At 38.5% G+C, this 25,118-nt stretch overlaps 1 protein-coding gene across 4 annotated transcripts in view; it reads right to left on the reverse strand.

Moving 5' to 3' along the window:
* Positions 1-20,125: 20,125 nt before the first annotated feature.
* HTR7 (5-hydroxytryptamine receptor 7) overlaps positions 20,126-25,118 on the reverse strand; it is a 114,745-nt gene continuing 109,752 nt past the window's right edge. For all 4 annotated transcript variants that reach the window (XR_012417289.1, XR_012417288.1, XM_005565929.5 and 1 more), the window contains one exon: positions 20,126-21,810. Coding sequence is in view for 1 of the 4 variants with exons in the window: in XM_005565929.5 (XP_005565986.1) it covers positions 21,768-21,810 (43 nt within the window). In the remaining 3 variants the exon portion in view is untranslated. The remainder of the gene's footprint in view (positions 21,811-25,118) is intronic.

The following is a 25,118-nucleotide window of genomic DNA, read 5'->3' on the forward strand; positions in this document are numbered from 1 at the left end:
TCACTAAATAATTGGGGACAACAAATTAGCCACATTAAGGGGAAAATTAAATTTCATAAATTCCAGTTTGATTAAAATTCTTAATAAATGTAAAGAGTGAAGCAAAAGTATGAGTAAACACTTTTTCTTTTTTTTTTGGAGACGGAGTCTCGCTCTGTTGCCCAGGCTGGAGCGCAGTGGCATGATCTCGGCTCACTGCAAGGTCCGTTTCCCGGGTTCACACCATTCTCCTGCCTCAGCCTCCCGAGTAGTTGGGGCCACAGGCGCCCACCACCACGCCCAGCTAATTATTTATATTTTTAGTAGAGACACGGTTTCACCGTGTAAGCCAGGATGGTCTCCATCTCCTGACCTTGTGATCTGCCCGCTTCGGCCTTCCAAAGTGCTGGGATTACAGGCATGAGCGACCGCGCCCAGCCAAGTATGAGTAAACACTTTTAATAACTATAGAATGGAACAAGTCTTTCTAAACTTGACACCAAAGCCAGAAGCCATCGATGAAAATGAATTTACCTACAAATTAAATATTTCTGGGCAACCAAAACAAAGAATCATGATTATTATAGACATTCGGAAAACAAAAATGTTTAGCAACACACATATTGGACAAAGAATTACTACTGTACAAAGGGCTCTTGAAAATAAATTATAAAAAGAAAAATGGTCAAAGACTATCAATAGTTGATTTACCAAAGAAGAAATTAAAGTAGACTAAAAAATAGAGATGTTCAGTTTCATTATTTTCTCAAATATAAGTAAAACAATAAAAAATAAATATTTTAAAACCATAAGATTGGCATCAGATAAATGTCAAAAGCCTAACGTTGGCAAAATAAAAGGAAATTTGGCATTATCAAAAACTTTTGATAGAGTATGAATAGACATAATTTTGGTGGGAGGTTGGTCAATCCATATCGTAATCATAAATGTTATTTTTGTAATCCATTATAAATAAATCCCATTCAATCCAACAGTCTTATAACTAGAAATTCTCCACAAAGAGATAATAACACAACAGGGAAAACATAAATGCATAAATATGCCTATTATTTTAGCATTCATAAAAGTGAAATTGAAAAGGCACAACAAAATGTCCATCACTGGATGATTGGTTAAGAACATGAGATACTCTGCTACCATTAAAAAATAATAGTGTAGGTTTTTTATTTACTGAGGTAGAAGCATGATCTCAGCATGTTTTTTGTCTGTTTGTTTGGTTTTGTTTTTGTTTTTTGAGACAGAGTCTGTCTCTGTCTCCCAGGCTGTGGCACATGCAGTGGCGCGATCTTGGTTCACTGCAACCTCCACCTCCCAGGTTCAAGTGTTCTCCTGCCACAGCCTCCCGAGTAGCTGGACTACAGGCATGCACCACCATGCCAGGCCAGTTTTTGTGTTTTTAGTAGAAATGGGGTTTCGCCATGTTGGCTAGGCTAGTTTCGAACTCCTGACCTCAGACGATCCACCAAAGTGCTGGGATTACAGGTGTGAGCCACCACGCCTGGCCTCTCAGCATGTTTTTAAGTGTGAAAAAATTAACCTGCAATGTAGCATAAACTTATTTATAAAGCATTATGTCCACATAGCTATATATGTCTATATACATTCAGGAATCTGGAAGTTTATCTCTGAATGGTGAGATTTTTGTGATTGTATTGTCTTCTTAGTAGCTTTTTCTGCATTTAATCATGTTGTCAATGAGTATGTCGTCTTAACTACAAAATATTTGAGTTTTTCAAAATAAATATCCTTACCAACAAGATCACTGACTCTTTGCACTGTCTTTGTCCTTCCCTTTACATTAATACTACCACACCTTATCAATCTTGTGATATATTTTCTGCACATTTTCTTTCACTAGGATGCATCTTAAAATAGATGGCATCAGCCGGGCACGGTGGCTCATGCATGTAACCCCAGCACTTTGGGAGGCCGAGGCGGGCAGATCACGAGGTCAGGAGTTCAAGACCAGCCTAGCCAACACAGTGAAACTCCGTCTCTACTGAAAATACAAAAATTAGCCGGGCGTGGTGGCAGATGCCCATAATCCCAGCTACTCGTGAGGCTGAGGCAGGAGAATCGCTTGAACCTGGGAGGCAGAGGTTGCAGTGAGCTGAAATCACGCCGCTGCACTCCAGTCTGGGCAACAGAGCTACACTCTGTCTCAAAAAAAAGAAAGATGGCATCTCACAATTGTTGTTGGCCAGGAGAATGTCATGACAGAGTTGTCACTGCCTGTGCATGTACAAACTTGGTCATAGTTATTCATATTGTCATCAATTATGAGTTATGCAACACATGACTGTACAGCATTTATTGAGTACAACTGGTATTTAAAATTACTTTGGTTACTACTGGTACATAACTAATTACCTCAAAGCTTGGTGGCTTAAAATAACAACAAGCAGTTTATTCTCTCTCACAGTTTCTGTGGACCAGAAATTTGGGAAGGGTTTGGCTGGGTGGTTCTAGTTAAGAAATATCTCATGAGGTTTGTAATTTTGGTAGAGATGGGGTTTCACCATGTTAGTCAGGATGGTCTCGATCTCCTGACCTTGTGATTCTTGGCTGGAACCGGAACAGCAGAAGTGGAGCAAGCAGGAGCTACTGGAAACTGGCAAAGCATCTTTTGTCATGTAGTTTTGGGGCTTCTCCATGTAGTCCTTCTGGAGTTGGGCTAGTCTGGGCTTCCTCACAGCATGGCAGCCATAGGGTGGTCAGACAGTTAACATGGAGACTCTGGGCTTCAGAGCAAGCGTTCCAGCAAGCACGGTGGAAGTTGCATCATCTTTTCGGACCTAGCTTCGAAAGTCATACCGTACCACATCTGAGGCATTCTTTTGGTTACAAGCAAGACAGAAACTAGCCTGGATGGGGAGAAACCAAGCCTCCCGTCTTAATGTGGATATAGTAAGGTTCTAGAAGCATGTGTGGAACAAGAGTTATTATTGTAGTCATCTTTGGGGAAAAAAAATATCTATCACAAATGTTTCCAAAAATGTTACACCGTTATTTAGCATTGAAATGTAGTTATTTTAAATCCAGAAAGGTACTGCAGGATAAAAATAAATCCATTTCTTTATCTGTTGAACAGAGCTCTTTCAATAGGTGTAAAATAAGAATTCTAAGTGATAAGAAAGCAGTGCCTCATAGTTTAATCACCAGAATTTATTCTTGCTTAGTAGCTGTACCAGAGATGTCTTTCATTTCCCCTTGCAGATCCACTCCCCACACTTCTCCTTGTGAGACTGATGGTTAGACAATGTGGACATGCTCCTGTGCCCTCTGGCTTCACGTTGGGTTGGACCAACGAGGAGGCCTGGCAGGAGACGGTAGGGAGCGGGAGAGTAAGGGCAGAGCATTGGCTGCTCCCTTGCTTCCTCCTGGGAGCTTACCTGACCTACTCAACTTGCTCGACAAAGCTCTCCCCTTCCAGATGTCTGTAACATCTTCCTCTCATTCTTTCGTGGTAAGGTAGTAACAGCTTTTTAAATTCTAACCCCAGTTTCCTGCACATTTTTTTGTGGTTTCTCTATACCTTTGTAAATAAATCCCCTGCTGGTAGAGAGGTGCACAGAACAATGCTGCATCTTACAAGTAATGGCATCTTAGAAAAAATTAAGTACAGCTTTAAAACTGACTCATTCTCTTTCACTTTACATGTTAGCAAGATGTGCAGAGACTGGCCTTCCAAGGCCTTCCCACTGTCGGGAGGTAGGCTGGTGGTAGGCGAGACCTAAGGGGAGAGACATGAGAAAAATTCCCCATTGTAGAAGGCCATAGCTACTGGACTCAGGGCAATGATACACTGTAATATTTTCTATGTTGGAATTCCCTTGTGCTACAAGCACAGTTCTCACATGTTGCAGTAATATTTTCTTAGTGTTACAGCCTGATCTTATGTATGACCTAAGTAAGGCCTAAACCCTCCCTTACTGTATAACAGAAATAGAAAAACAGCAAGAAGGGGGAACCGGTTACCAGACAGCAAACAGTGACCTAAAAAAGCAGAGGATGGCTACAAAGAAACACTTGAGTGAGGTGACAAGTAAGGAGCAGAGTGGAATAAGGACCTGAATGCTTTGTGGTATCTCCAAACACCTGGGGTGGAAAAGGTAAAAGATAGTACCCCCTTCTGCCACATATGACTCAGGGTGCCAAAGGAGAGAAGAAGGGGATCCCTGCAGACTAGGACACCTGGGTTTCATATAGGTTTAATCATATTTAGGTGAACGTATTTCTTGAATGCTCTTGTGCATGAGCCCATTCTTAGCCAGGTGTATGCATTTTAGTGGTGGGAGCAAGCTAGAACTTCCCAAATCACCTTGAAATCTGCTTAACAATTAGCAATTTAATACTCCCAGATACATCAGACATTCATCGCATTGAAAACAAGGCGTATTCTTTTCAAACAGGATTGGAAGAAGAGACATTTCCCTACTTTCATCTGATTCTTTTGAAAGTTACCAGAAAAGAGGATCCAGACTCCGATTGGCTGTGAGAAGTTGCTTTATAAAAAGTCAGTTAACTTTTTTGAATAAAAGTATTATCTCATAGATGACCGATAAGCTAATTTCAACAAAAATGAACTCTATTTTTTGTAAAATAATAATTCTAATTATTAAAATTTGTCAAGAAAACAAATGCACTGAATTACCAAAATTAATTAATTAAAAGGATCCTGAGGAGAGCCAGAGCTTTGTCACACCGTGCACAGTTTACGGTGTGCTCTTGCAACTTTCTCCTTCTCTATTCTCTCCTCTTTTATTTGCCAGATTATAAACATTTCTTCTACATGCAGAGATCCTCTGATTCCACAATTGTAGTTGATTCTTATCTTCTTTCACCTGGATATTTATGGTTTCTCCTAAAGATAAGCTATGATGTTATATTTTGCCAAAGGTGTTTACCTCCCTTGAATGTGAATTTCTCTAGCATGATTCTTTAGTATTTCAAATGCAAATGAGAGTTATCTGAAAAATAATCCACAAGACACCTCCCCCCATTCTGAGGCTTTTCTACTTTCATGTGTTAATGGATTGATACATTTGTTGTGGAAGGTAAGGAAATAGATGTTTCTTACTACTTGGCCCCCACCTAAAACCATGCAGATCTAGAAAACCTCCACCTACCTACGGCAGCAACCCTGGGTAAATATTACCAGGATTCCCAACTGTCCATATGTGCAATGTTTGATGTATACACTTTATATCATAATTATAGGTACATAAGTATAAAATGTTACACAGTACAGTCAGTGAAGCAAAATGTTCACTCTTAAAATGCAAACTTTGAGATATTAGAAATGGAAAAACTGAACAAGCTTTTGCCTTGTTCCTTTCAGTACAAGTTCTCTATTAGGCAGAATTCTTTTAGTTGCTGGTGTCAGAAACCCAATTCCAATTAAAACAAAAACTGAAAACTACTCGCTTGTAAAACTGGGAAAGGTCAAGGGTGATGTGGGCCTCAGGCACCATGATTTAAATGAATAACTATGGTGTTATTTGAATTCACCTCCTGACTCCGGTTTTCTCTGCATGGGCAGCTGACAACCTCAGCAAGGCAGAAGTCACCATGAAAGCTTCCCTTTCTCAAGTATTTACCATTCAAAAATTTAGGGAAATTCATTAACATAAATTGGCAATGATATTAGATGACCTTAATTTTGAAGGCAAATAAAAGGTTTTTGGAGGATGCTGTTGCATTGTTGCTAGGAATATAAATTGGTCTAACCACTTTGCAAAACTATTAGGCAATATTTACTAAAGCAACATATACATGTGGTCTACGGCCCAGCAATTCCATTTCTGGGTATGTTCCCAAAAGAACTGAAGGCTTGTGTTTATAAAAAGATATGTGCAAGAATAGTCATAGCAGCATTATACATAAGTCTCCAAATGGAAACGAACCAATTATCTACCAATAATAAAATGGATAAATTGTGTTATATCTATACAATGGAATTCAATGGAATATATGCAATTTTGGAAAGAAACAGCTAGTGCTACACACGGCAAGATGAATGGATCTCATAAACATTGAGAAACTAAACACCGGAGAATACATATTATATTATTCTATTTATACAAAGTTCAAAAACAAAGAAAACTAACTTATGATAATAGAGTTCAGAATATTAGTAACCTTTGCAGTTATTGAGTGGTGAAGGTATAAGTGATCTATTAGGGTGCTGGAAATGCTCAATAATAATGAAGCGGTAGTTACATGGATATGTAAAACTTCATCAAACTTTGATGTTCTTTATTGAATATAAAATATACCTCACCAGAAAGTTTAAAGAAAGGAGGGAAAAAAAAGGTGCTTAGAGCAATAAAAAAAAAAAATACCTATGCCTGATATGTGATTGTCTTCTGGGCATACACATAGTACTCATCTGAGTACCAATCCAATTATTAAAAAAAAAAAATTCCTAAGAAGTGACATTTAATGTAACTTGTATATAAAATATTTGACTTCAAATACTTAATAAATGTTTGAACATTCATATGTTTTACTTTATTATATTCTTATTTCTTCTTTACAATCCGTCTTAGAGTTCTAATAATTATAATCTTGAGAGTCTGTTTCTACTGTCAGTTTTTCCTTCTGGTTCTTACTTATTTCCTTATGTGCTTATTTGTTTACTATGTACTGATAATGTCCTTAAAACAATATTAATGGGAATCCTTTGAAGACTAGACTTCTGCAAAGAGGATTTATGTCTGATAGCTACAGGTGCCTGGAAGTATTAGCAACTCACTCTGACCCACCTCCAACCAAATTCAGAAGCTTGGGGTCCCATAGACCACCTAGACAATGTGAACCAAGCCTGCAAATCTGTTTTAGAACGGACTATGGCTCCAACTTCTCAGGAAAGTTTTTTCCCCCTTTTTTCTTCCCTGCAACCAACTCAAGACAACCCTATCCAAAGATACCAAGGGGCAGAAATGGGAATTGAGTATTACTGAGGCTGAAGTGGGTGTAGTTGTATTTAGTTTTACCTCACACTTCTAATAATATAAAGAACTGCCTGAGGCTGGGTAATTTATAAAGGACAGAGGTTTAATTGACTTACAGTTCTACATGGTTGGGGAGCCCTCAGTAAACTTACAATCATGGCAGAAGGGGAAGCAAACATGTCCTTCTTCACAAGGTGGCAGGAGAGAGAAGAGTGAGGAGTGAAGGGAGAAGAGCCCTTATAAAACCAACAGATCTCATGTGAACTCACTATCACAAGAACATCATGGGGGAAACTGCCCCCAAGATCCAATCACCTCCCAGCAGATCTCTCCCTAGATACGTAGGGATTACAATTCGAGATGAGATTTGGGTGGGGACACAGAGTCAAACCATATCAGTTGTGGACTTTTACCCTGGGGATATCTCTGCTCTTTAAGGTCTGATCTTAATTTGGGGAGTCTCCTATTTGACTCTCCTTCTTGGGAGATCCCTTCATTTCTGTACTTGAAGTCCAGCAGAAGTGAACCCCAGCAGCCCCTTACAGGCAGTTCCCTCAGAACAGAAACAGCTTTGGGCTCTGCTTACTTCTATGGGCTCATTTCCCTCTCTGTTTCTTTACTATGTTGTCAGGTGCTCTCAAGGTGCTTTTCTATTTTAATTTTATCCAGCTATTTTATTTCTTGTTACTAGAATCATTGGTCTGAATAACATAGTCCACAAATTATACTTGAATCTTTCATTTATTCTCATCAACTTTGGTATTTTTCTGATACAAAAAGAATTTCCAAAATTAGATCACATTTCATGATTCTAAACTCATAAAATAGAAGGATCCTTCTTCTTATAATGGAAAGAATATAACTCTTCCAATTATCATGGAATTTCAGAATAAAGCCCCAAACCAAAGACAAGAGGTGACTGTTTCCTCCACATTCTGAAGAGGAACTGTGGATCCACCAGACACCTCCCCTCAAGACTTGGTGAGAATTAACTGGTTCTTTGACCCCCCCAAGCCCCTCCATTCCCATCCTGCCTAGCCCTTCTAGTATGCTTTAAGAAGGTCAGGGTGATAAAGACTTCCAGGCCTTAGGGGCAAGAATTTTGGATTTTGTCCTCTCTACTCATGAAGAAAGAAAGCGCTCCCCCTTCCAGACCAAATGACAGAGACTCCTACAGAAATTTTAAGAAACTGGAAGTTCTAGCAATAAGGTACCCCAGCAGGATGAGAGTGAGCTGCAAAAGCTTAGGGTGGATCCAAAGAGGGTGTTGTGAGAGAATTTGGGAGAGCCTTACATGAGTCCCCTGGAGTGCAGAGGTCAACCTGAATATAAAGAACAGCGCCTGCCTCTGGCCTAAGTCAGAGCTTCTCACACTTTAATGTGCACATGAATCACCTGGGGATCATGGTAAAAAGCATATTCTAATTCAATGGGGCATGGGTGGAGCCTGAGGTTCTTTTGCATTTCTAGCAAGGTTCCACATGATGCTGCTGGTCCCTAGACCACACTTTAAGTAGCCATGGCCTACGGAATTCTGAAAGTGGGAGGCTGGCTAGAACAACCCTCCAAAGCAAGGTGGAAGAAAGAACAGTAGTACCTAGTGAGGAGCCACACTTCTAGCTCTTGGCATGGCCAAGATGTGTGACATTTCCCTTGTGCAAAATGTAGGTCACAGTAGGTAGGCTTGAGCTGGCTTCAATGTGACACCCGGAAAGATGGCCTGTAAGAAACAGAGGAATACCAGTAGTAGGAGGTCATGGAGCTTAGGGGGGGTCTTGGAAGAAGTTATCTGGGGAACACAGAACCCACATCAGAATGGATTTGTGTCCAATTAAACCAAAACATAACCCACAAAACGTCAGCCCAAAGACACCTGCCATATCAAAGAACAATAATAACACCAGCTAACTAAAAATACTTCTGTTCCTTTCCCTCATGTATTCCATTTCCTCTCATCTTCCCTCCTCTTCCAACCAGGGAAAAAAGTGAAAGGGTGGGATGTGTGAAACAAGAGACTACACTGTCTTTTGCACGAAAGGTCCCTGAGTTAAAGACCTCAGGTTAAGACTGAGCTGCAGACAAAGGACTTAAATGGCTTTGGGACTAAAGTTTTCATCTGTATCAAAATGGACTTTTTAATACTTTATTCTTAATCATTGAAAAGGCATTTTCTTATCCCCGAAAGTGACCAGAAAGTTTTGGGCTTTGCCCACATTAGTGTTCAGGGACCAGGAAAAGAGATCTGATGACCAAAGAGAAAAGAATGGTGAGAAGAAAATCCTGGAAATATCCGTATCCTTCGTGAGATTTAGCTCATTCCATAAACCAATTCTATTAATACTTCATTGGCTCAATTTATAACCATTGCCTTAGTCAATTTGCTCATAAATCAAGGTTTACCTGTATTTCAAATAATCACTGAATACCTCAAGAGGGAAGCTTCTCTCTAAACAATTTCAGGTTTAAAAGAATCAAATCTTATTAAACCAATCAACATGACCCTAGGTTTTTAGTAAAGTGATCAATTGCTTTTATTTTATATTTTTTATTCATTTGTATCAAGTTACCTATATATCTAGGCTTGTAAAAATATGTAGTTCTCTTCATGTTGTCAGAAGTGTCCAGATGGTTTGATGCCTTACATGGAAAGAAAATCAGCAGTTAACTTCTAAAGAGGGAACCCTCTGGGAACAGATGAAAAATAAGAATGTCGTGTTAAGGGAAATATTTTTGGCTAAGGACTAGATTGAGAATTAGAAGAGTAAAAGAAATTTAAAGGTGTTTTCCCCAAAATAAGCTGCAAAAGCCAACATCCTATAAAAACTAGTTCCTTACATTACAAATATGTACATTAATCAATTGAAAAATGGGTGAAGATATGAGCAGGTAGTTCATAGAAGAGGAATTCACTAGTAATCAGGGAAGTGCAAACTTAAAACACAGAGTGATAGCATTTTACACTCTATGGACATGCAAAAGCTTAAAAGTTGACAATGCAAAATGCTTGAGAAAATATGGAAATAAGAGAATTCCCATACACTGTTGTGGGAGTGCAAAGTAAGGCAACCACTTAAAATTTGGCAAAAAATCTAGGTAAGGATATACACACCCTCCTACATAGCAACTCCACTTTAGCATACTGTTGGGCATCTAAGCTTTTTACACATGTACTCCATAAAATAATTTTGGAAAACTATGCAGTCACTTGAAAATTTTTAAATTGAGATATAATTTTTAATAATAAATTTAAATACTTGCAAAATATATAATTTTGAAATTGTTATCAATACTGACATTCACAAAATAAAACTGTGATGCCATTCTTTCAAAAGTAGTATCAGATAACCATTACCATCTATTTTTTAAAATATGCAAGCAGCTTTTCTTTAACATTTGGAAAAACTTATCTTGTTTCCTTTTTTGTTTTGACTTGTATTTCCATTCCACTTTATTACTGAGGTTTATAGTAATATATTTTTATGCTTGAATATCTTTCATTGACCACTCTAACATATTGTTACAGAAATGTGTATATAATGAAAAACCGAAAAAAATATTTTTCTTATTACTTTAAGATGGTGAGGATTAAAAACTTTTTCTTGATATAAAAAATTATTACCGCTTTAAATGGTAATTTAAATATTAGCAATTCCTCTTTACTACTAAATTACTGTTGATCAAAAGCTAAATGTATTACAGTTTGACAAGTAATTATTAAATGTAAAATTTTATCAAGAATGCATCTTTCCATGAAATTAATGAGAATTTTTCATTCATTTAGTTTATATATCCAGAGATGAATATTGTTTACTGCTAAAATGAAACCGGGTTCACTGTAAATTCATAGCAAAATAAATGGAAGGAGGCTACCAGTAGTACAAGGCTAACCAACAGTATATTAATGATGAAGTGCATTTTTTACAGTAAAATCCATGACATATACTTGTTAAGTTATGTAAATTTAATAAGAACATAAGAATGAACAAATGAGTGAATCATTGGTTGATGGGTAACAGTGAGCAGGGACATTAAGTCCAAATAAAAAGTGTATATAGATTTATAGTATCCAATAATTTTGTCAAAGGGAATGGAAATCTTTCTTAGCCTGAATAAATGTTCAAGAAAATATAAAACACTAATTTATTTTTAACATGCATTTACTTTACTTAAAAGTGTAATGTTGATCTACAGGAGATAAACATGGATGTTTTTACCTCCTCCCTTCTCAAACTTGCAAATAACACAGGTGAGCCCAGTGAATAGGAGCAGTCACCAAAGTCTTTCTCCTTTCTTAGAATGAGAAATCCAGGCTATGTTTCTCAACACACTGGTGTTTCCCAGATTGCCTTTTGGAACTCCTGAATATGAATATTCTTACGTGGGTAAATACCAAAACTTTGTCATGAGGTCACTGTCCCAATGAAATACAACACCAATGCCCTCTATATTTCTTACCTGTTTTGCTGTCACAGGACTCCCCACTCAGAAGTGATGTGTACTTTAACAATCAAGAGAAGTAACAGAAGACATCATTAAACAAAAATTGTCCTGCCAACCCACTCTACAATATATCTGAATTCAGATCATCCCTTCAAGGGTCAAAAGACCATTTCTAACTCCACTAGCTTTGCCAGATTTAACAAACTCACACACGCATACAAATGTACACGATGCCCAGTTAAACTGAAATTTCAGTAAATGACAAGTAATTTTCTAATGTAAGTATGGGAGAAGAAGATGGCAAATAAGAAAGTGGGAACTTACATGTGGCTCTCAGGCTGTCAATATTAGGATTTGAAAACCGATTCCTTTAACAACCATTCATACTGAAAAAGCCTCTGTGTTTGTGTGTGCATACACATGTGTGTTTTTGTGTGCATGCGTGTGAGTGCATGTTGGCAGGGGGCTGTTGGTTCAGTGTGTTTACCCTAATTTGAAGACCAATGTCCTGGAAAGGGCAGGGCTTCCCAACAGGTCTGCATTAAATAGGCACATGGGTTATGATTTATGCCACAAGATACTGACCTCCTCAGCCCTTAGGGCAGCGCTGGCTTAGAGGCACAGTGACATCTGGCAGGATAATCCATGTGAAAAAGGTTGGGAAGCCCCATATGGAAGCTATTCTCACTAATATGCAAGGTGACACATCCATAAATGCTCACAGCAGCATTCTTTATAATACCAAAAAAAAAAATAAACTGGAAATAAAATGTCCACGAGAGGGAAAATGGATGAATTGCAGTGTATTCAATCAACCAAATATCGTAAATTTAAATTGACGAACTTGATCTACATCTCTCAATATAAAGAGATCTCAAAATCCTAGCATTGAGAAAAAAGCAGGTTGCAGGAGAATGCACACAATATAGCAGTATGTGTAAAATTTACACAGTTATATAAGGTTTTGAAAGACAAAAATATTGTATATTAAAAGCATTCAAGCATTGATTAGAAGGATGAACAGTAACTTCAGAGAAGTGCCTGCCACTGAAGGAAGAAGGGAGATGGGGGAGGAGGAGTAAACACTGGCAGCAGACATCCTTCAGACATCAGGGCATCAGGTTTTGCTCTCAGTTCTTTACATTTTTAATCACTTAATCCTCTCAACAACTCTATGAGGTACTGGATAGTATTATCTCCATTTTGCAGATGAAGTATCTGAAGCCCAGAAACAGGAAGATGAGAACATTTGTCTAAGGTCACACAGCTTTCACAAATGGCACAAAATGGGTTATAAACTGTACATTTAGATTTTTCTTTTATTAAAATAATTTGAATATGATAAAATGATAATGTAACAGATGAATGGGTCTTAGATGTTTCATCAGTTGCCATTTGTTTGAAATATTAAATTTAAAAGCTCTGCTTTATTCTTTCATAGGTTCACATTTCTCTAATAAGATCATTCTAAAATTCTGGTTATGGCTTCTTTAAAAAATATATATCTTTTCCTTAACTGTCCTCACTAATAGTAGACAAATTAAATATATTAGTATCCTTTTTAATATTAGCTATGGTGAAATGGAAATAAAAACATTTTATCTGTCTTTATTAGTCAATTTTGCTGTAAAACTGCATCCCACACTAGAATTCATGTTATAATATTTAAGAAGTGGTTTTTGTCCAAAATATTTGTACTCTGCATGATCCAAATGGATGGATGGCAATTAGGCCAAATTTTCCCTTAATTGATTGAATTAAGCAAAGTTTTTTTACAGATAAATTAAATGCCAATGTGTAAAAGCTTGCTGCAATTAAAATTCTAAGAGCCAAGAGAATAAGTAATTTGAAGAGTAATCTCTGATTTATGTGCCCAGAAAAAAATTTCAGGTGTTAATTTTATCTCCACACCCAAAATATATTCTAATATTTCATACAAAGCTGTTGATGAGGAAATTGATGGTCACTAGAATTGCTCTCTGGGGCTGGGAGTGCAGCCAAAGCTGCCCCACAGAAGCAGATCTCCACAAAGACCAGGAGCTGGAGGCAACTGGCCAATAGTTCCTGACAAATCTCAGCTGTTACCTAATTACCTTTATTCATTTTGCTTTAAAAATCTAGGGAATTCCCTCAGTTCTCTGCTCTAATGTTGGCAGAAAATAGACCTGGCCCAAGTCATGTAGATAAGTTTGGATAACAGCAGGCTTTCAGCTTCTGGTGCCCCTGGGAGGTCTGTAATTAAATAACTTTAGGATTTTCAGAATCCTAGTCAAGGAGGCACATACTTTGAGCTGCTTTCTCCATGACCAACTTGTCCCATAGTGAGACGTTTCTATCAATACTTTTTAGGTTCAGACACTGATCAAAGAAGTTGCTAGGCTCAATGTAATGATATGCCATGTAAGAAGAGGATCTCGCACCTGAATGGATTTGTGTATTTGATTAATTGGCAGTTAAAAGACAGCAGAAGATAGAATGGAATACAGGGAAGATATGTTTTAATGAGGAAAGTATAGAAAGGTACACATTATAGGGCAATAGAAGTTAGGGCAGGTTATTAGGGTTTTCCAGAGAAACAGAACCAATATATGAGAAGGGAAGAGATTGAGAGATTTATTTTGAGGCACTGGCTCACATGATTGAGAAAGCTAAGAAATCCCATGATCTGCAATTTGCAGGCAGGAGAGCCAGGAAAGCCAGTGGTGTAGTTCAGTAGGAGGCCAAAGGCCTAAGAACTTGTGTGCTGACGGTCCCCATCCCAGGGCAGGAGAAACAGTCAGACACAAAGCAAATTTTCCCTTCCTCCATCTTTTTGCTCTATTCAGGCCCTCAACAGATTGGATGATGCTCACCCATACAGAAATGGGCAATCCGCTTTAATGAATGAACGGATTGAAATGCTAACCTTATCCATTCACACCCCCATAGACACATCTGGAAATAATGCTTAGACAAATATATGGGTACACCATGATCCAGTGAAGATGATACATAAAATGAACTATCACAGGCAGGCTACAAAAGAAATGCATAACTAGGAAAACCCATCAGGATACCCAGGAAATGGAAAAACCCAAGAATAGGATGAGGAGGCAAGAATCATAATCTTTGTGCCCTTCACAATGATCTAGGATTTGACCTTGAACTTGGGACTCTGTCGTACTTTGTATAATAAAGAAGATATTTGAACCCCCTAGAGTGAGTCTCCTCAGAGTTCAGTTGCAGATTTCCAGGTCCACAAAACCAGTCAGCAACCACTGAGATGTATTTTGCCAGAAGGAAGAATATAATGAAAAGTACAGGCTGGGCTCACACCTGCAATCCCAGTACTCTGGGAGGCTGAGGTGAAAGGATTGCTTGAGGCCAGGAGTTTGAGACCAACCTAGGCAACATGATGAGACCACCCCCCCATCTCTACAAAAATATTTTTAAAATATTTTAAGTAATAAAAAATCATAACAATGAAAAGTACAAGTCAGCTGAGCTCAATTTTTCTACTTACAAGTTAAAATTTTTCTACTTAACAAGTTAAAGGAGTTACAAGGCTAACTCCTTTAGCCTCAGTTCCTTCACCCATAAAATAGAGATAACAATTTTTAGGATTGTTGTGAAGACTATCAGAATGACTGATGAGTAATAATCAAATGTGAGATGTTGTTAATCATTGCCATGATATATATATATATATACACACACACACATAAAATGTTGAAAGTGTACACCTTGGCCAATGTCAATAGCTCTCACTCAATGGCTAATATTCAACATGTGTTTTACAAAGATCTTACCTTTGTTTTGTTGACAAACATCTGATCAGCTTCTTGGCTATAAGGAATGTGATGCATTGATTCTCATTTGACCCTGTGCTGGTGCCAATATTAATTAATTATAAGAGGGGTTGATTGATGAATACAAAAATACAGTTATATAGTAGAAATAAGATCTAGTGTTTGGTAGCACAATAGGGCGACTACAGTTAATAATTGTACATTTCAGAATAACTAGATGAGTGTTTCTGGAATGTCCTCAACACAAATTATAAATGTTTGAGGTGATGGATATCCCAACTACCCTGATTTGACCATTACACACCTTGTGCTTTTATCAAAATATCACATGTATTCTGTAAATATGTACAACTAGTATGTACCCGTAACAATTGAAAATAAAATAAACTTCATTAACATGAGGAGTCACTCAATCATGCGGGAATTTGCCAGCTCAGCACCTGTCATAAATGTGTGTAATATAGTTGCTGTCTTGGCATCCATTTTTAACTTTGACATAAGTTATCTGCAACCTAGTCATAACCCGTCACCATTGGCCTAGTGAAAACTTCCCCTCCCTTTGTGGAACTGTTGACCACACAAAACCTAATTGTCGACACCAGAGTCATACAAGCAAGTTCCCACCCCCCAATTTTTCAGATGTTTTATTGAAACTAGCTAAGCCACAATCCCTTCGGGAAGGCCTAAGGGATAACCATGGACCTTAAAAAGGACAAAGTCCACAGGTCCTCTCTCTGTCTAGCTCCCCAACTGCTCGTTGAGCTCCCTGTGACCTCCAGACTTACCATGGGCCTCCTGTCAGCACCCCTAATTCTCTGGGCCCTGTGAGTAATAATTTCTTGCTTCATGCATTTTGGTTTCACCTCCTCATTGTGCCTCACTTGACCAACACACTCCAATCTAACTTTCCCCTGGTCAGGTCTCTTCTAGAGAGTGGCTATCTTGGCTGATGGCCACATTTGAGAGAGGCCTTAAGGCCAAATGAGAAAGAAACTATAACAATAGATGTCACTTAAACATCTATGTGTCTTTAAATATCATATTTGTAAACTATCTAAGGTGATCTGTGGATTATTTTCCTCTGCAAGCTTCTTGGATTTTTGGTACCAACAATAAGTACTGAGCACTAAAGGGTATGTAAGAGAGAGCTTGTGAACAAATGGTGCATTTCTTTGGCAAGATTCTATAACCATATACTAATGATTCGGATATTATTTCACACTGAGCATGCTTTTCCTCACTAATAGCACACAGAACTGGCTAGGTAATTCAGTTTGCCAGTACCTTTGGAAATAGCAATTTTTAACACGTGGAACCAGCTGTACCAGAATCACCTGCTAGACTGGTGAAAAGCCCTCTTCACTCTGCATCTCCCTACACCCACCCCTGCACCAGACACAACATACAAGAGTCTCTTGAAGTGGGACCAAGGAATCTTCATGTTTAACAAGCTCCCTGGATAATTCTTACTCAGAATGAAGGTTGAAAACTGGGCTTAAGATATAAAACGATGTGATTACTTGATAGTAACCTTTCAATATCACAACCCTTTGCCTTCAAACTGTTAGGGACACTTTGTCAAAATGTAGTCTTTAAGAAAAATTTCATTAATATGATCATTCTAAAAATAAAATACCTTTCAAAGCATTCAGATCAGCATTATGGATACAATTTCATTGCAGATAACTAAAGAGGAAAAACGCAGGAAAAAAAAGTTTCAGTTGTTCATAGGCTCTGCTTCCTGACTATTTCAGAGCACATACTGAAGCAGGCAGCTTCTCTGTATCAGTACTCCAGGTGTACTTCTCAGGGACAAGGGGTTCCTTGTAGGTCTTCACCCTTCCTGTCAGGATGCTCTCCCTATATTGTAGTCATCACAGTGAGCCTTGCAACTTAGTGTCATGCACTTGCAATGATCATGCTACAGTAATTTCTCATCTGGGTAACTGCTAGGTTTTCCCTACTTGAGTAACTGCTCACTTTCAGTGAACGATGGTCAGTTTTCGTTGTTGTTTTTTCTTCATGTTATATTTGTTCTGAATATATTTATTGAAATGTAGTTTTATGTCTCTTAAATCTTTTGTATGTTTTTGCACTTCATTGTTTTGCCTCAACATACTTCAACAAGATTTTTTGCCTCAATGCATTTTTCTTATAATTCATTTTTATTAATACCTATGTGACGGATTTTAAAAATTATTTCTTCACCAAATATTATATAGAGAAAAGCACTGCCCCATACCATACTCCTTCAAACAAATTCAGATGAAACAAAGCTCTAATGTTTTAGTGTTGTCTCACCTGCAGAAGAGTAGAGGGGTTGTATTAGATTATCCATGAGATTCCCCAACTCTGTGATTGTGGATATAGTTATAGCTCATTTTGCCTACAACTGGATCATGCACTTTGTGAATTATCCATAACAAACTTTTATATGTACAGCTGACTTTCTTCTGCCTCTCATCATAGCTTTGAACCACTTCTCCTACTGTGAGACTGTGTGGGTTTAAAGAATAAAGAGCATTTTAATAATAGCCCAATCAAAATGTAATTAGGAAAAGGCAATTTGGCACCAAAAATATTACATAATACCGCATCAAAGATAAATTCCAGATATTTCTTATCATCTGCTATTTTAGATTACCATTTTCCCCCTCTACTAGTACAGGTATAATTCTTTCATCTTGGCTTTTTTAATGTACCAAAGACTAAACAGAACCGTTAGCTGCAAATCTACTTCTGATACTTGTCAACGTCTCTCACTTTCTGTTTCATATCAGCTATAGCAAATTTTCTTTTACATTTTTACTGATGACAACATCATATCTCTGTTAACATGTACCGCATAAGCAGGTTTTCTTTAAAAAATGTATTTAACCCAGCAGCAACTTAAAAAGCAAAGTATTTTAAATTAAGACATTATATTCCTTTTTCAGAGAACATGCAGACAAAACAAGTCTAAAGGGTGATCCAATTAAATAAATTTCTATCTCAGGGGGCTAGAACCTCTGAGTTGGTTCTCAAAGTCTGCATGTTTCATATTCAGTACCTAACAAGATATTCCTCACTGTAAGCTTAAAGCAAGCAATGACATCACAATATGCATTACTCTGAGTTGTTTTCAAAACGTGCTGACCCTCTGAAAGTTTCCAAATGGCTTCTTTGTGCGCTGTTACAGACCATCTGGCTAGCTGTAGATAAACAAGTTTCAACATATGGGCCATAGCACATACATGGCTCTGCTTCACTAGTGCAGAAAATTAAGAAAAGGATGCTCTCATGATATGAGTAGCTAACTCATGCAAGAGAAGCAGGACCATGTAGTGGAGGGCCTGACCTAAGGGGCACACAGAATAGCTTAATTCCGTCTCCTTCTCTTGCATTCACTGGGCATGTTGCTGGATCACGGCAAGTCTTCTCTGTTTCCTCATATAAACATTTTTTTAAAGGTGCCAGTGAACTCTTGCCTTTCTCTCCTTCCCTCTATCCTTCTCATTAAGATATATCCATTATGGGCCTACCATATATGTGTTCCCAGCATGGTGCTAGGTAATGGGCATATTGTTGAGAAAAACAGACGTGGTCCCTACCCTTGAAGATTTACTGGACAATAATGAAGACATACATCAAATAAATGAGATCAGGAAGAATATCGCAAACCAAGAGGGAAAACATGTGTGATATCAGAAGGAGCATGAACAACTTTTCAAGACTCCAATATTTAGAAACACTTATAGCCATTAAATTGAAAACTCAATTGACAAGGAAAATGCTGAAAGAGAAATTCCCATTATCTCTAGATGGTAAATCAGACACTTATTATATTAGCATAAACTATTTGAAAAAATTGCCTGCATTTTCCATTCATATTTTTGACCCACTGCCTGCAATCAATGAACCTAATAAAACTACATGAAAATATGATCATCAAATACATGCACAAGCATATCAAGCCCATGACAACACAATCAATGCTTTCAGTTATGAAACAGTTGCTAGAAAACCTAGGAACTCTGAGTGTCTCCTGTTTAATATTTACAGAATAAAACTAAATGCTAAGGCAACAGTGACTCAGTTATCTCTTACAAGTAAGTGATTTACTTCTCAAGCATGGTTTCCCAGTACTCAGCCTTGCCAGAAAATGACAGCTGATACCCTAGAGTGAGAAGAGGAATAGTCCTTCTTGCTTGAACAGTCATTATATACAAAATGTTCATTTCAATGATTTTCCCAGTTCTTAGTTAAAACAAAAGCTGTGTCTTTGACACAAATTATGTCATATGTGAAACTGTATTAATGATTTATTTTTCTCATCCCTTTGCCATTTCTACCTTTGCCTTTCATTTGCTGCCATATATTTAAAGTACAGTATACACATGAAGCTCAGCCTTTGTAGCCAGAATGAAGCAGAGAGGTCAACAGTCAGGCATTCAAGTCAGGCAGGATAAAGAGCCAATTTAAATCACGAAGGTCTTCATAAAAAATTAAACAACACATCTGAAAACTTGAATCAATCCAACTAACCATAGTGCCCTGTCTTGCACTACAGGAAAGAAAAAGTCACTCCCTAAAACCTGCTATAGCACTTACTATACTACATTGCGACAAACCGAGACATGTTTGCCATCTACCTGATGGCAAACTCTTAAAAGCAAGGACTGTGCCATACCCATCTTTGTCCCCTCGATGCCAGCAATGCCGAGTGTGCCAGGAGCCCAAACAATGCTCATTAATCAGATCAAGTAATGAACAGGCATTGTTTTATAAAAATAAAGTCACTAAGGCAATGAATCCTCACAGTGAAATGTAATTGAATCCAGAGCTGTCTTAGCTACCTGTTAGGATTTTAGCAAACATATAAAGTGTTTGCCCTTCAGTCATTCTACAGACAGCAACATGTATGACATAAGACCTTTAATTAAAAATTTTTACTTACATTGCTTTATTTCAGCTACAAATAAACTTTATTTGATGTAATGTAATAAAACATTTTCAAGTTTAACAATATGTATCTGACCATAAATAATCATTTAAATTATGAATATAATATATACGGTCACTTTAGCAAATTTGCGGTTCAGGAATTTATACAAGCTTTGTCTGAAAGGACAGTGCCCTCCTCCCCTTTCAGGAAAGGCAACTCTTCCCCATGTCTGGTAAGAAGCAATGTCAATGGGAGTTAGAAGAAGTCCATAATCCATGTTGGAATTCCACTTTATCCTGTGACAGGACAGCTTGCTTTATTGTAGGAAAATAATATTATCTTTCAGTTCTCTCTTATCAAATAAAGAATTGCATTCATTTTTCCCCTTGTAGGTACAGGTACTCTTCTATTCTCATCTGCTGTCTTTCTGTCTCCTTAGCTCTTAATTGCTACATAGTGCCATTTAAAAAATATATATCCGCAGAGAGACCTTTTCTGTTTCCTTACCTGCCCTTCATGTCTACCATTTTTTGGTGGGTAGGGGTGGGAATCAGAGGACAGAACTGCTTAGGCACACATTTGATTTAAGATACAGAGAACACAAAAACAAATAATCTAGAAGGAACAGACTGGTGTTCTGAAGCATTTCCCAAGAGTGGTCCAGGTGACCTTGCTTCACACAATTTGGTTTAATACAATGCAGCTCAACAAGAATGAACATGTTTATGCCCCATCTCCAGAAGCATCACAACATTTCATGGAAAACCCATCATTCCCACACTTCTTCCACATAACATACAGTTATGGGCCAGCCCATGGGTGGGCCCACTGCAGCCTGGTAGAAAATGAGAGTCAAAAGCATGCCAATAATCATGTTAATTACAATGCAGTTGGGTACCACTTGAGCTTCACTGCGATAAAAATCCTCACAGAAGGCATCACCCTCACCCCTCAAGACCCTTCAGAGCACAACAAAAAGCTTTGCTCAAGTTATATGCTTCTCTCCATCCTGAGACCTGTTCCTGAGTTATACCATAATAAGTGAGTTAACAAAGAAAGTACATTGGTGGGGAAATCACAGAGACCCTGCAGAAAAGCCAAACTATTTGACAGAAGCTTGAAACAAACACTGCTCTGGGAAATCATTTGTATTAGCTGATGACTGGATTCTGTTTTCTAACATAGACATGCAACATATTCAACACTACACTCACTGCAGTTTGCTTGGAAAAGCCTTCTGTCATACAACAAAATACATTCTGTCTCAGGAATGATTCCTGCATATTCACCACAACACCTAGACTCAGAAGCATGGGAAGTGTGCATTGGAACTTTCTCCCACTTGCATGGATTTGGACATATGCAAAGCACCAGAAACTGCTTCCTTTGTGGAACTCAGTTCTGTCGGTGTGCTTACTGCTGAGATGATCTGCTATCTTAAACTGAGAACACACAACAGCACTGATCCACAGAAAAAAGGAGAAGTCACCATCTCCCTTGTAAGGTAATGTGTACAACAGATCACCCTGTTTGTCACGTTTTAGACATCCCAAGAAAGGAGAGAAGTCGCATTCCATTCTGCAGGCTCAGCAAATGACTTCCTTCTGTTTCCACCTCTAATTTGCCTTGTTTATTTCATCTCCATTGTTCTGTTTTCGATCATGAATCATGACCTTTTTTTCTACAGTAGTCAGCGTTTTGTCTAAAAAAAAAAGAGAGAGAGAAATAAGAAAATGATTTAGCAGAACCGTAAATGTGAGTTTTCATTTTGTGGTGGGTGGACTTAATTTTTACAGCAGTCAGTAATTTGAATCATTTGTGGCTTCTAATGGATTATGAGTATCCTTAAAGGGAAACAAAAAGTGCTGTGACTCTTTGGGTAAGTTTCATAACTCCCACAAGTTGCCAAGGCTTTAATATATTTGCAAATCAGCCCCAAATAACCCATTTAGAAATTCACCTTTTTAATATAGCCATAGCCAAAAATGACTTTGCTTTCAAAAATCCTTGCAAAATACTATTGCACTTGCCCTACTTGAAAAGAATAATGACTAAATAATGATTACCAACGAGAAGTGTTCTCTCTCTCAAACCTAGGAAGGTGTGTTATTGTAAGGTAAGTGTGCAGGGACCAAGAAACTTCACTTCTCTCCCTCGTTCCTAGATGCACAGAAGTGGTATTAGTGATAGAGAAGTGTCAGCCAATGGCTGAGAAAAGTCCCTTTCTCCTGGTGTAAAGCCACTCCCCTAACTGCACCTCCACTGGCCTCGACTTACCACACTACATCATGTGCTTGAGAGCTAGGTCTATGAGGACCCAGAGCCTGGGACTGTGCAACCAATCTCAGCCTACCCACCCCATCTAAAGCACTCCCTACCCTGCCATTTGGCTATTTTGCCTGCAGTCCTGCTCTTCCTTCTTTGAGGTCCCCCTCTCAGCCCAGCCCTTCAGATGGGTGATCAATAGATGGATTTTGCTGGAGACATGGTTTCTGGCTTTTCCCCTCAGCCTCACACAATAACACTTGAGGACAAGTGCTGCACTTCAGCCCAGACCCAGCACTATAAGCTCCTAGGTATCTGAAGAGGGGACTGGCAACCATCTGTGCTCCACAGACACGTTCCTAGCCCAGGGCCTCTGTCTCTTCTCAGCACAGGAGAGACCACACTTTCTCCAGCTCAGCACTGCTCTGCTCACATAGTTCATGTTCTGAATTCCTCTAGGCCACAGCACTATCTCCAAAGTCTCCCTTTCCTTGCTACCCACCTGCTAACCAATTGTGATGGTCTGGAGATTGTAGCATCCACACAGACACCTGTGGCCTCTTTCCTAGTCTCAACAGCACCCTCCTTGTGCAGGCCCTCTTGACATGAGACCCCACTCTTGTATCAGTCTTCTAACCCATATCCCTTCTCCTATTGTGAAGCCTTCCATACATCATTTATACTGCATCCCTAGTCTCACTCCTGCTCAAAAGCCTTCATCTCCCTCCCTCACCCTTGCCCACTTAGCCCTCCATGCTGACCATAGACTACCCAGCTTCCCAGTACTGCTGAAGACATGCCCCAAACTTCTTGTCCACCTCTATCAACATCTGGGCCCCTCGGTCCATGCTGTCCCCTCTGCCTTGAGCAGCCACCACTCCACTTCCACCCCTACTATGTCTTCTTGTTAAAATCCTACTCCTTCTTCAAGACCCACCTCAAATATCCCCCTGTTCTTGATTTCTACCATGGATATTTTCTTTCTAAGAATGCCCCTCAAGACTTATTTTTCTTCTGTACTCCTCTGTACTGCTTGATTTTATATTGTGCTATATGAATTTATTATCTACTAATAGAACAAAAATATATAAATATTAGACAAAGCAAGGGAGGGAAATCACCTGCCTTCCTTAAAGAAACATTGCAAAGTTAAAATGTAGGCAATTGCGAAGCATGAAGCAAATAAGCTATTATTACTAATTGATGATTTAGTAAAAATAAAATGATGACTTAATGAAAATAAATCATCTATGGAGAAGAAAAGTCCATGAAATAGCAAACTTTTTGTTTGTTTCTGCCTTTAAGGCAGCATCCGATCACAGATACCCAGGGTTTCAGAGGCTTTGATGCTTCTTCCCAATTTTCTCTGGGATCTATTTTATTTTATTTTATTTTTAATTACTGGTTTCCACAAAGAAAGAAAGCACCTTTCAGGATGCTTCACAACAAACCCTGGAGCACTGTATTGGCAGAATTCATGGCAGAAACCCAAGGTTACTCTGCTACAAGTCACCACTAGGACTCCTGCAATCCACAGGAATTATAAGAGGCCCTTTGAAGACAATGACAATACAATCACCAGGAAAAAAGGGAGCAGGAAAAGAAGAGCTACTTTAAAACAATTTCATGACATTCTTTTATATGGAAGTATTTAGCAAGTGCTGTTCAATGTTATTCATAAATGACATCAACAAAATTCATGAAAACAGGATACTTAAAAGCAATTGATGGCAATTCAAAGCAAATCCATAAGTAATCAAATTTAAAAAGAAAAAAGAATCCTTGATTATATTTCATTATCACATTGGTTTTATATTACCAATCTGTGAATACTTGTGAAAAGGATTAAAATTGATAGCAGTAAATTAAAATTACCAGTGCAAAAGTATTCACAACTTTTCCCCCATCTATTCACTTCATTACCCCAGGGAAAATTTTCAAGTGCCTGTTGAACTCCTGAGGTTCTTGTTATGCTGATCAAGAAAATGGGGAAAAATAGGTAAATATTTCGGAGTAGGAACACAGTCTCACAGGTTTACACAGGAAAGAAAGAAACTATTATGTAGGAGAATACGTAGAGCCAAGAAGGCAGAACAGGGCGAGAAGGTAAGAGAGACTAGAAGCCCAGAAGCTAATGGGAGGAAAAGAGCTGGAGAAAGCCCAGAGTCTGGAGGAGCCCAGAGTCTGTAGGGTGACCACAAGATGAGTGAGAGCTAGAGAGAGGCAGGGGGAGCAAAGGGTTCTGATTACAAGTCTCCTACTAGCCACCACCACCTCTACAGCCACCCCAGCATACTAGATTAAAAGCTTCCAGAGACTGCAACTGTCATTTACTCACCTTTCTACCCTACCCATGCCTGGTTCCATACCTTGTATATAGCAGACCCTCAAATGTTTCTGGGAAAAACAAGCCAATTTTCTGGGAAAAACAACATCCATTTTTTACCTTCTGAGTTACCCACACAGTGCTACTGCATCAGTCTTGACCACTGTGATGACTCCATTCCCCTACCTGCAGATTCACTGATGGCTTACTATATTTACACCAGAGTGTCACAACTTTAGCAATAAGGACTGGGTACTTCTTTGTTGGAGCGGGGAGGGGGGCAGGGGTGCTGGCCTGTATACTGTAAAATCCTTAACAGCAGCCCTGGCCTCTACCCAGTAGATGCCAGAAGCGTCCCACCCCCACTTGTGACAACCAAAAATGCCTCCAGAAAATGCCAAATGTTTCCAAAGAGTTGG

This window comes from Macaca fascicularis, chromosome 9, assembly GCF_037993035.2.
Source record: "Macaca fascicularis isolate 582-1 chromosome 9, T2T-MFA8v1.1".
Classification (NCBI taxonomy): domain Eukaryota; kingdom Metazoa; phylum Chordata; class Mammalia; order Primates; family Cercopithecidae; genus Macaca; species Macaca fascicularis.